Consider the following 14,347-nt stretch of genomic DNA (forward strand, 5'->3'; position numbering starts at 1 on the left):
TATGCTCTTACTTTAATATTTTTTCTAAACGAAAAACACTATAACTATGGTGGATTTTGTTTTTAAATATGAAAATTCAAACACTCGAATGTTATAAATTTTACAAGTTTAACACAAAAATACTACGAACAATATTAATCAATAGGTAGTAGTAGTAATAATAATATTATGTTTTCAAAAATCTCAGCCATTTCCAACGTGTTAATTAATTATTATCTTTCGTTTGAACATGTAACACAATAGTAATTAGCCTGAGAGCACTTTAACGGAAAACTCCAAATAATTGTTACTCAAACTTCGTTGAACATCGACTATTTGAATTTCGAGTTACTAATTAGAGTTAATGTGTTTTTTTGACGTCAGCGCGTTTTTCACCGAATGCACGAGAACACCTAATTTGCCTATACATGACGCCGTGTTCCGTTTTTTGAACTTTTACGTTCAATACTATGTAGAATATTCTAATTATATTATCGTTGTGTTGTATATTACTCGCTGCTATCTCTCGCTAGGGACTTCGCCGAGCACGGTTAGAGCAGTGGGCAGTGTACTGGACGTTTGATAATGGCGCGTGCTCGAACGATGTATTTTTTTTTTTGTCTTTTACATACAGAAAGAGAATAATTGATAAATGTCCATACCTCCTCGGCGCTCTGCATGAAGCTCGAACTCTTGACGGCATCGCAACTGTCTTCGCGGCGCAGTCCGTCGTTGTCATAGCCGCTGTTGGTGTTGTGATTTTTGTACTTTTTCCACACCATTCTAGAAATGTAGACATGACAAGAATAAGTCGATTACACACACACACACACAGTGCCTATGAACTTACCTCACGCCGAGAACGAGCAATAGCCCTAAAAACAGAGGTATGACTGTGGCCACGCATGCTAAAATTAATGTTTGTACTTCTGTCAAACCTGAAAATACGAAAAATACGTAAACGAGATATTTATGACGAATTGATTACAAAACATTATTGGGGTATCTTTAATTTTACGAATTATATAATTATCGTGGTACATTTTAATACTGCAATGCCGGTATTTTCAACGCGAAATCACACAAACACACACATGCGCGCGCATGTATACGGAGTATTTATACACGTACATGCAATTAATATCATTTGTATGGAATGACCATGGAACGAATTGATAGAAACAGGAGTGTGCTTTTAGTGTAAATTAGTTTTTTAAATGCGGACTTTTTAAATTTGCTAAAATCAACCAGTCTATTTTTTTTTCCAATTATCATGTGAATGTTTTACGTCGAAAATATACAATTTGAACATTCCCTACATACGGAATTTCCTTTTGATGTATTTATCAAAGCGTTGATATACTATAGTTTGTTCAATGTTTTCCTAGCGATTTTCAACAATAACAAAAACTTTTCTAGTTTCCAACGACCCGTGATCTTCTACGAGTATACAATTATGGGATAATGGCATTTCCGATATACTTCGTTAGTGTAGTCTAATAAATAGTCGCTAGGCACTTCGTTATTTCATCTAATGGTTAAATTATGTTCAAAAACTGTATCTATATAGGCAAAGTTAGGAATTATTAGAAAATCATACCTAACCACACATGGTATTTATACCGTTTAATAAACGAATAAAATACGGTTTGAACAGAAAAAAAACAATTAAAAATAATCTACTTAATATAATTATGTTTTTAAAACGTCTTAAATTGTATATTTCTTTAATCTTATAATTAATTAATTAATTAATTAGGAATTTCCATTTCAAATTACCAACATCAATTATTATTTTTTTAGACTTCTCGTACATTTACAGACAATGTAATATTAAACAATTATAATTGTATCATTGAATTACTCGTATAATATTAAATTTAGTATTGTGCAACATTGAATGGGCCACTGTATTATTGTGATGGCTTTAGAGCAAAACAGAATAACACTACAGCGGGTCACACCGTAAATAATAATATTCAAGACTTAAGGAGACTATCTTATCCATGATTTATGATGAAATGTTTATGTAATACAAGAAATAATGACATGCAAAAATAGGAATAAAATCGAAATAGGCTCTAAACTGTAAAGTACATTGTTCAAGGTTACCTAAATTCTCATGAGAATACCGAGAGAATTACTGTTTTTATGTACTATCGCATAGGAATCGTCCATATTATTAGATGTACAAAGGCGTCTATAACGAATAGTTTTCGATGAAAAAGAAACTTTACTATATAAATATAGTGTATTACGAGTGTATGATAAACACGATAAAAACCAATCGGTTAAATAATTTTTTCACAATACGACGGTCTGTACTGGATAATTAGTTTCAATTAAATGCGCAAGAACAGTGATAAAAAATATGATAGTAATCAATAACAATAATAATTGTCCACCAAATGCTATCAGATATTATAAATTTCTACACGTTTCGAAATTGTTGTAAGCACCAGTGCGTTGCATAGTTCTGTGCTGCAAATAAAAACAATAGTCTTATCACAGGATTTTGTAATATTTGTTTATTTATTTGTAAGCTACATTATGTACCAAATCATAACGAAAAATAACAATAATATACGTATGCGTGCGTTATTATTTTTTGTATTTTGGTCGGAGTAACCAGAACAATGAATCGTAGTCTTAATAGGTATCTATATTGCTGTATTGAAACCTAAACCGACGACGGTGATCGATATTTACAATCGTCAATGCTCGCAATATCCCACGGCGAAGTGAAATCAAATACACGTCATACAAACGGCGTCGTTATTTTTTATTGCGCCCGTGTCTCTCGAAAAAGGCCTAAGAGCTAGTTAGGTGTATTGTGTTTTTTTTTCAACGGGATAACGATCGTTTTAATTTTTACTGTTAAGCTCTATATTTTAGACATCGCTGTGAATGAGAGCACTACGGCGTCGTATGACCCACACATTACACGGCAATGGATAAATGCCATAACATTTTATGTAGAGAAACATGATAGCAGTGCTTGCATTACCTAACTTTGATAAAACGACTAAAGCTTTTATACGCGACCGACTGTAAACAGTTGAATATACACGTTATTATATCGATGGTTAATGAGCGGAACTCTGTTCAAACGTTTGCTCGGATTTTTCAACGTTATTAAAATGTGTCGAGCACTTGTGCACTCTTGGGGTGAACGAGTAAATCGATATCGCGTATTGATTTCAAATCAAACTTCTAGAGTGCCACTCTGTAGATGATAATAATAATATAGGTATATGCAGTGGTTGCAGCGATAGTGGTCAGTCTGGTCGCGTACATCGACCACTCGTTTGTCGTGAAAACGACGACGATTGCAGCTACCGATATTATTAATAACGATCAAAGCGCTCACCTCCGTATTCCTCCAAGTCTTCGGCCAGGAGTCCAGTGGCGTTGATGCTGTTCGGAAGGTCCGCCAGGGCCCAGTCCGCCTCTACGGGTACATCGGTGTGTTCAAGCGCCGTTTCCGTGGTGTTCATTTTTCTCGTCGACTTCTGCGAACCGCCGCCGCGACCGGAAACAAAACGCAACCGCTATTATTATTACAGTGTGTTGTGTTATTATTGTACTACTATATACTGTGCTAAATCGTACGCGCGTTCCTGCGTGTTCTACGCGCGAAACGAGCGGGCGCGATTATTACGTATTATATTGCTGACGAGCGATGACATTTTTTTCCTTATCAATAATAACAGTTCTCACGTGACGTGAACAGTGCACCGTACCTGTAATGTTTGGTCCTCTGGAACGTGGCCCGTGTCGCGTAAACACCATAACAGTGATGCGGATCACACAACGCACGCGTACAATACAGTTTATAACGACGTTATTGGTGTGGCGATGATTATTTCGACGGCCGAGGGACGGGGCACAAAAAAAAAATAAAAACAAAAAAAATCGAGACCTTATAATATCACGACGACGACGATGATAATAATAATAATAATAATATAGTGCGACCGATTCGGTACGCGCGCACACGTTATCGTGCACCGAAACGCCGGGCGCGTAGTATTTCGAGGGACGGTTACTGGCCGTGTGCTATTCGGACGTATCTGGCGGAGGTGAAAAGTTCCGGGTATACCGCGAGAGATCGGTACAAAGTCTGTTTCATTGATTATGCCCCTCCGTCGGCGCCCTGGGTCGCTGATCGGGCGACTTCGGCTCCGGACGGAATCTCGTCAAAACCATACATATATACGCACACGCAACCACACACCCCCTCGACGACCATGCCGCCGCCGCCGCCGCCGCCGCCGCCGCCCACACACACCCTGCACACGCATCCTTGTGACGCCGTTTTCGCGACCGTCCGTTCGGTACATAACGTTTTGGACACCGAACAAAAATGCCTATAAAAAATGAAAAAAAAAAAATGAAAACACACAAACGCAATATGACATATAGATAAACAAAGAAAAAAATAAAAAATGTGTACGTTTACGACACGCCTATACACCACATACATTTATATATATATAATAATAATATATTAAACGGACATGGATATACTGTGTGTATCGCGTTGTTTTTTCAAAGTACATTCGATGGGAATACGTCGAGACCATGTGCACGATGTACATATTATACTACGAGAAAAAATGTAAAAACAAAAATTTGGGGCTAAACGTATTTTTTGCGTAAAAATAGCTTTTTTTGTTTAATTCAACCCACAATCAGATCGCCCAAGTAATAATAAAAATAAAAATTGTTTTGGTAAACGATCTTATAGGACGTATTTTTTTTTTTTTTTGTTTTGTCTGTAATGTCACAAAAATAGATTTAAAACGAGATAAATGATTTTCTTCTAGCCGTGTGATGTGTAATCACTCATTGACCTAACCGTAATAAATTTAATTTTGACGATAACAACATCTATTACAGACATCGCATTATTATATTACGTGAATATAAGACGTAATAATATAACATTATATTATTATATTCCTAGTTCTTTCTTGTCGTAATATAATAATATGATGCATGCACACTTCTGAAAAAAAAAAAATAACAATCACATTTGAGTAAATCTCAAATATTTAAATTCTATAATGATGTATGTATAGGTAAAAATTATTATTTGGGAACTTTGAAGAGTTTTTCTGTAAACCTTATTTTGTTCCACGAGCGATTTTTTATTTATTAAAAAAAAAAATATAATACTTATGGAAAACTTTATAAACGAAGAATTGTTAAGCCACTTTTTATTTTCAAGGAACATCAATAAAATAAAAAAAAAAGGCAGTCGACAGAATAATTCTTTTTTTTATTAATACTATGCATTTGCTCTACATTTTATAATAACATTAAATATATAATATTTGAATATGATTTAATGCATTCATAGAAAACACAAAATATGAAAGAAATATCATCGAAATTGTATATAATTTTATATTTTGCGAAATATTGTCGACAATATACGTTTCAATAGATATTCTGGTCATCCAAATATATTAAGAATGTGATCGGTACAAGCTTACAGCTGTATGCATATTATGACTTATGAGCGTCTAGTATATTATGTAATTCTTATGTACTATACTCATATATATGATATTAATATATATATGTATATTCATAATTGGCGTAGTATATACACGAAATGTGCAAATAAATGTTTAGGTCAATATTTATCGAGGAACAATATATTTTAATTGAATATTATCAGTATAACTGTTCCTGGTATAAATTAAAATCAAATACGCCCGTTAACTGTTTGTTAGGTACCAACGATTTGGAAAATCGCCAAATTAAGTACTCCTCGTTACTTAAGAACCCTCGTGCAGGCTATAGGTAATACTGCTTGGGACTCAAAAATATTTCGATTGACGGTCGAATAATGTTGTTCAAATTTTAAACAAACACTTTCGTGTACAATAATTTTGGAAATATCGTGTGCGTGAGAAACGTCCAAACTTCAGACACTGAAAACATAATATGATATAAAAAATATACGGAGTATAATACAATATTTTTTGTATTAAAAAATCATTGGGTACTGAGCGTTCCTTTAACTAGTATAGATTGAAATAAAAAAGTTTTGTAGTCTTATTCGAAAAGTCAACAAAAAATTTTAACTAGATTGTTGGTGTATGGCATTATTAAACCGATTGGCTTAGCTACACCATGGGTCATGTGATTTATTTATTATTATTATTATAATTTGGTATATATCTATAGCATATGTACATTAATCTTAAAAATGTCAAAATAGTAAAGTTTGAAATCGTAAAACATATATTCGATACTCGATTTTTCAACGACATAATAACGTGAACATCGTAATACTTATCATTTTCGTGCTATATAAAACGACGTTGTGTTAGACATCAAATTATATTCAAACGTCAGTAAAAATATATATGTGTTTTTTATACACTTTTTTTCAGCTAGTAATAATATGCTGAACTCGATTTTTTTTTTGGGTAGTTAACGCGGGTTACTCGCGTCAGTTTAATGAGTTTTAACTTTTGTTGAACACTTTGTATGATTGATTTATCAAGTATATAAACTATTTACACATACTCGTATTATACTGTTATAAACTATCGCAGACAAGGATAAATTGTGAAATCGATGGAAAAAAACATATAGTCGAAAAATAACATTTCTTTCGGTCAATAAAATAGCTAGCACACATAATGAATTTATTTTATATTTTAATTGGGAAAATAATTGTAGTTTGGCTATCTTACATAGTGGCAAGTAGTTTATGTTTGTACAATTTTAAAACTCGTTTTAACCGTATAATGGTTATTATTTATTATATTATGTTCGTGACGTATCTATTCTGCTTTTTTTTTAGATTTTTCTATACGAGTTATTCGAGTAAGCTCCTCATATTATAAAATATTGATTCGTTTTAATAGGTACCACATATACGCAAATAACAAGGTGTAAGCTCAAGCACACGTTCAATTTAAAATTGTTATTTTTGAGCACTCCACCCACTTTCAATATTTACTTTAGTAATCAAAATGGTATTATATATCTAACTGGTTTAATGTGATAATAATAATCATAAACATTTACCATAAATATCAAGAAAAATCCCTAATAATTCAAAAAATAAAATATAGGCAATTTATTTTCATTAAATTACTGGAAGCTGTAAAGTATGTCAAAGGAAATTCTATACATAAAATAGATAGTCCAAAATTACCGCGATCGACCCTACTAATCTGCAACGAATAAGTTTTAAATTAAAACAAATCGCTGAAAAAATAAATCAAATTAATTTTCTTTAATACCTTATTGCAATGGCACACATGACATACATGCAAACTAAGGTAGTTAAGCAAAGGGTTAGGGTATCGCCTCATCTAAATAAAAGACCAGTCTAACGTAAAATAAAATAAAGGAAAAAAAATAACATAACAGCATGCCGAAACGCATAAATTATTTTAAAACGCATAAATTTACTAGGTAATAACAAATATAATTATGTATAATAACTTATATTGTACCATTGAAAAGGTGCTTTCAGCTCAGATATGTTAAAGGAATAGTCAAAATAATTTCATATAAACTGTACTTAAATTAAAATGTATTAAATAAATAAATATATATATATTATCTAATATAAAATCGTTATAATTTCAACATATACAAAAGACATTAAATTATTTACATATAAAAATGTTATTATATTTATTTGGAGTATCAATTTTTTTTTTGTAGCGCATGATAATTACTTATTTATTTAGCAAATGTCTATTAATAATGGTAGAATAATAACAGTACATTAGTATCTAACACACATTTTGTGCCTGAAATGTTTGAGTCGACATAAAATTCGTACTGCAGACAGTAAATGGACTAGTATTAAAATTAGTATTCAGAGAAGGAAAGTTTTGGGTTTGCAGTATAGTTCGGGTATGCAGCTGGATCATTGAAATATATATTATTACGTTTCAAAGTGTAAATATATAATAATGTGTATTTAATATAATAATATGTATTTATTAAACGTTTAAAAACTGAAACATATACCTAATATTATGTACACTGTATGGTACGATAGTAGATGTATTTATAGTTTTAAAACAATAATGAGCTATTATATTGTAATAGTGATGTGAACAACAATAATTAACTATCATTCAAACACGAGAATTTTAATAATTGTATACTTGTATGTGTAAACTATTACAAGTATTTCAGTATTTTCATCGTAAAATTATTTAGTTACGTACATAAAATCTATGCAGGTGTTTCTTTTGGCATTTTTTTTTTTTATTTTGTCACAATTTAGAAATTTGAATTATTTTGTATGGTTTTATGGTTTTTATTTTACTCTTCGATTTTTAGATTCTAACATAATTGACTATTTCTTTTTAGTGTTTAAAATATTTAAATGAGTTCTCGTTAAATATTTCATAAATATAAAAAAAAAATATCTTTATAACTTTTTTAGTTTTATTAAAATTGCGTATTTATTTTAGATTATTTAAGTTTTTATTTTTCGGGCGTGATCACTGCAAATGTTAACTTAAAAGTTTTGTAAAAATACTAGCATAATGCTTATTTTATATTACCAATACATAGACGACAAGTTAAAATACTTGTTTTTATATTTGTATAATATGTTTTTAGAAATAATATTACTAAAGAATAGTGTGGTAATGATTCGTGAGAAAAAATGAACACGATAACATAATATTTTTAATAAAATATATTTAAAAAAATATGAATTATTGCTTAGCCGGACGAAAAAAATATATTCAATATTGATATTGAATATTAATAATTAAGAAAATAATATCTTGGTCGCAGTTACCTAAATGTATACAATATCCCTAAAGTCGTGGAATGATAAAAGCATGTTTAGAATTATGAATTGTTCCGCGAGTTCAACGAGTCAAAAACATACACCAACGTATTATCGAAAGTCGTATGAAAATAGTGTATACCTATCATTATATTATTTCAAAAGCACGTACCTAGATAATTATCGAAAGATTTTGAAATTAATTAACGAACTATGTACCTAATATAAGTCTGCGTAACTGTTCCGGTTTACTGTAAGTATTCCATGCCGCCATATAACTACACGAAATTGGGTTCTTGGTAAATTATTTGGAGCTATGCGCTGATTGGTCGATATTTAAGTGGCATTCAAAACTTACGCAAAGTTTGAAGGTTAATGGATTACTGTAAGTGCGGCGTGCATTCTAACGTTAAACATCTCCAATGTTTAGATACACACCGTGGTCGTGATAGATTGTATTATTTATTACTTGATAACATTGTAATATTATAATCGTGTTCATGATCAGTACAATAAAAGCGTATGATAGTGATATCGTTTCACGAGAAATTCCATTCGACAAAAATAATAAATATAGACATTGGCGTTGTTGTTTATTTTTTTTTTCGATGTTATTATTTAATATTACAGGTTAAACTCTCGTGCTGGCATTTATATGTGTATAAATGTAATATTGAAAAATCTAAAAAGTGCTTCTATTTGGGAGACGCTACACGAAAAAAGTTTAGGATGTTATTGTATAATATCATTGTGATAGTCGCATGTCGTGACAACGGCGATATCTCTAACAGTCATCGCGAATTGATAAATCTATAACCTATATATTCTTCTAGCACAACGCATTTACACTTGACCTATCATGCTGTTTGTTTTTTTTTATGTCGTGTTTGCCGTGTTTTTGGGATATAAAATAAATAGATACTAGATATCGCAGGAACATTATTGCGACGGTATACATTAGATTTCCTGCATTTTGTTATGTTGTTTGGTATACTCAACTCTACAGTACGACACTATTGTTCGCGACAAAAATCGATTAACTCTAAAGTTAATAACCATAGTATGGTTTTCTCACTATAGAATCAATTTCGTGATCAATATGTTTATTGTATGAGTAATAACAATTATTACATTTTCGACCGTTTTTTTTTTTTTTTTGAGTGTATAATGATTGCATTTTGTAATTTTAAAACACCTATAAGCGACCGTATAAACAACTCTGAAATTCAATAATATTATAAAATATTATTGTATAATATGCATTAATAAATGTATTTGAATGTCATTAAACAATCAAAATTCGGTTGCATTTAATTTAAATTTACAGTAAATTACACGCTACGAGAGACGAGACGTTACGATCACATTCAGAGTGAAACGATGCTAAAAAGAAAAAATATTAGTTATTTCTGGTCTAAATCTGTTTAACACGTTTTTTAATTATAGCATAATAATAATTTTAACATGATTTGTCGTGAGTCTATTTACGCCATGTCTCTCTGCACTGTTATTATATATATATTCAAATAATATGATTAAGATACATTATAATAATATCCGACTTATACAGTTTATTAAATTAACAACGATAATATTCGAGTACTCAAACTGCAATTACTTGTATAAGTGTAAAATAGTTAAAAATATAAGTTAATAGTTATACCATTAAAATTGCTGATTTTTTATGATTAAAAATGTTATGGTACTATAAAAATGTATTAGTCTTGTTAAAATACAATTTCGCATATTATTCTGTCAAGCCCGCGTGTGTTTTAAGATAAAATAACTCTAGTCAATGTACAACTATAATAATATATATGCCATGTATATTATGTATAATTGTTACTTCTACACGTGAAGTATGCAATGTAATGATAATTTCGTATTTGAACACATGCCAAAAAAAAAAAAAAATTTTAAATTTATAAACACATTAGTTGTTTGGTTTCAAGCATGACGTAAAACATAAGGCCGTTGAAGGTGGTTGTTAAAATAATTCAATATAATTGAATGGGTTTTATGTTTTACAAATAAGTTGTTTTCAATAATTTATTTAATTGGTTAAAGTTACCATGCACAGCGAGTGTTACAAAAACAGTTGTACAGGCCTGTAGGTATAATATTATAATAGTGCACTGGGTTCACTGGCGCAATCACAATGTTTATTCCGACCCATCCTTTCCCTTAGCACCATCCGCTGCTAAACCACAATTTATGTCTGTACATATATTTCGCGATTTTAAAACGAATAAACGAAACAATAATAATATAATATTAATTTTATATACCTACCTATTCTCGAACATAATATCGCATTACGTCAAATTACGCGTTTGAACGAATGTAAACTATAAAGTACCTACGTTTAATTAATTTTAAATTTCCATTATAATAATATATTTGGTATTATATCAACTATCTACTTATACATACTATACCTATTCAAAATATACAGCTGTATTGCATAAATTTAAATCACAATACTACCACATAGATATAATATTAATGTTGCGTATAACAATGGCATATTGTTGTTAATTTGTATTTTCGAATAGCAAATGGTACCTGTACACATTTTTTAATTTTAATACTACCTTTGTGTATGTATCTAAGCTTCTATATTAAAATATGAAGTAACTGTAATAGCTTCGTATATTTTTTAATATATTGTTTATGGTTTATTATTATCTTAAATTGTATACCATTCCGCGAACCTATAGTAGTCTGCGTGCTTTTTATCAATCGTCTGATTTTGATTACTATTTTTTACCAGAGTTAGTTTGTGTTGTATACATCATATGATTCATAATGTTTTCAATGCGAATGCGGACGGTTCCTAAATCATAGCCGTCGAAATTTACACTCGGGTGGAATTTAGACGTTTTAGAAATCTTAAAATTGATAGGTATCCACTTTAAAAGTAATTCATTGTGTGTATAGGGTACCTACCTGAGCTCATGTTATGGTTACGTTTCTATACTAGACAACTAACAATGTGTTGGTTCTTTCTATTCTGTAATTTGATTTTTCTACTTACAACACTTATAAATGAATTAGCTTACACTATGTACAGATTGTCTATGGCTTTATATTTTATTAAGTGTTCGTTTTGTAAAGGTAACGTAGTACTTAGACAAACTAAAAAAAAATAATGCCATACTATAATATAATACGTGTGAAAATAGTGAGTACAAATACCAAATCTATCACCATTGTCTGTTTTTATAATATATGTATATATATCTACTATTTTTAACCTGGAAGACAATTTTGTGTACATTGTGACGTTGTAGTGTAGACAATGATCACACAAATTATAATTTTGTTGTTGTTATTGTATGGTATATTATTATAATTGAAAAAAAAATGACCGACATTAATTTAAACAGATAATCATTAAAAATACTTTTACGATTAATTTAAATTTATTGGAAATAATAATTAGATAAATATTTCCAATAATGATGGTACAATAACGTCGGAAACGAAGAAAACAGCTATAAGTGATGTAGATAAAAGAGACAAAAAAAAAACAATTTATTTAAATTATATTATTTAATAAAAGGCAACATTTTATTTAAAATTTAGATAATGAGGTAAATATATCATCAATTCATTGTACATACTATGCGCGCAAATATGGCCAATATTATATTGTTCAAACTGCAGGGACGATAATATGATTATACTCCCTTTTTTCAATTTATGGGGGCTCATAACCACGCATCTGCCCCTAGAGGTTTTAATCTGGACTTATCCTAGGATACACGCCGGCGTGATTAATAATGAACAAATTATTTCGATTTGATCTAAAAATATGGTTATGTACTGCTTACATAAAACAAAATAAAATTCCGTGTAGGTATATGTGGAACTTAAATGGTTTCTCTATACGTTCGCAGAGTTCGTTAATTATTGTATCGGCTTATTTAATGACGTCCGTTGTTCATTGATCGGTTGATCATTTTCAATACGTTCGCAATGTAAAATATAACGTAAACAAAAAAAATACTGTTCTTTTAAATTAATAATGACGCATATAATCCAATATGAAATATTCCTATGCGCACGTGCCGTTTTATTTTAAATATTTATATCGATTTTAAGCAGAATAATGATTTTTCAGCTATGATTTATTTATCATACGGACGGGATCGACCATAAAGTTGTACGTGAAGACCCGCACGCCACACGTTATGTCGTTTTGATGTTCTATCTACAGATTTCCCTCATGGAAACCGTAACGAGTCGTAATTGTTATCGGGTTTGACGTATCGAACGCACGACTATATGATATATACACGTAGCACAAGAATATGTCGGAGTGCAGTGCAATCCATAAGTTTTGCAGTCGTGTAGCTGTGGGTAGAGTCGATTTCCGAGGAAACATATTTTCATTTCATTTGACCGGTTTACGAACGGATGTACAACACGCGGTTAATCGACTAACGTACACGAATAGAGGCATGTGAGGCGTAAATCGTTCGAAAATAGTATAGGTAATAGAAAATTATACGCGTATGCGGAATATATATATATATATATATATTTTTTAATCGGTTTTCAAACGACGGAGAGCCGCGCGAGGACCTCACGACGTACATGGTGTACGGATAATAGCGACGCGTATTATATTATAAAATACCGGGAATATACGGGAAAAAAGACGAATCGACGAGCAATAGATGACCCCGCGGGTGTTAAGCCGTCACGTAAGTAGGCGATGTACCGGAAACGGGTAGTCCGTCGTTATGTGAAAACGAGTAACGACAACGGTGGTCTCGTCGTCGTCTTATAAATTTATATTGTCAATATCGTTAACAGTAACGCGTTATCGTCACACCCCGAATAATAACAATAATAATATAGTGCATAACTCGTAATATTATTGTAATTCGAAAAAGAGACAAACGCATATTATTATTTTGCGCTGTAACAAATTTCGGCGTATAATAATAATATAGCGTACAGACTATAGTATATGTTTCGAAGTAGGGTTTCGGGTGCATCGGCGTCGTAGGGCTCCCGCGGGATTCGGTTTTTTAAATCACCTCACCGGATGAATATAAAAAGATGGAAAGAAACGGCAACCGACACGTTATTTCTAGACCCGTTACGTTACATTATTCTATATACACGCGTCGTCCGTGTACGAAAATCAATTTCGACTCGATGACGGACGTCTGTTATGTCGTGTATACACCGTAGCGATGACTATACGACGCGTGGAACAGCGTACACGCCGTACACGTATTGCCGACACGGTGTTTGGGTTCCAACGGCGTGGCACGTACGCGTACACATTAATACGATATTATACAGGTGAAGGCAATACCCGAAGTATATACATAATAATATACGCGCGTGGGCGGTACTGGTACTGTATACGATGATATAATAATAAAATATATCATTATAATATCGCTGTGTATACGGCGCGGGCCGGACGCGGAAAACGGGAACTCCGCGGACCGGAACTCCTGTGACACCGTATACACGGGAGATTGGCGGCTGTCGGGGAGGTTGGCGGGGAGACGGTATCACGCGGGATCGGCGGCGACCGGAAGTGTTCTTCCG

The 14,347-nt window shown here is 31.7% G+C and overlaps 1 protein-coding gene across 1 annotated transcript in view; it reads right to left on the bottom strand.

Moving 5' to 3' along the window:
- The window catches only part of LOC113551723, a 29,139-nt gene extending 25,058 nt beyond the window's left edge, over positions 1-4,081 (bottom strand). The window contains exons 1-4 of the mRNA XM_026954142.1: positions 3,723-4,081; positions 3,350-3,491; positions 830-917; positions 642-762 (exon numbers count right to left, since the gene is read on the bottom strand). Coding sequence (XP_026809943.1) covers positions 642-762; positions 830-917; positions 3,350-3,476 — 336 coding nt within the window. The 5' untranslated portion in view covers positions 3,477-3,491; positions 3,723-4,081. The remainder of the gene's footprint in view (positions 1-641; positions 763-829; positions 918-3,349; positions 3,492-3,722) is intronic.
- Between the last annotated feature and the right edge of the window lie 10,266 nt (positions 4,082-14,347).

Source organism: Rhopalosiphum maidis, chromosome 2 (genome assembly GCF_003676215.2).
Source record: "Rhopalosiphum maidis isolate BTI-1 chromosome 2, ASM367621v3, whole genome shotgun sequence".
Taxonomy (NCBI): Eukaryota; Metazoa; Arthropoda; class Insecta; order Hemiptera; family Aphididae; genus Rhopalosiphum; species Rhopalosiphum maidis.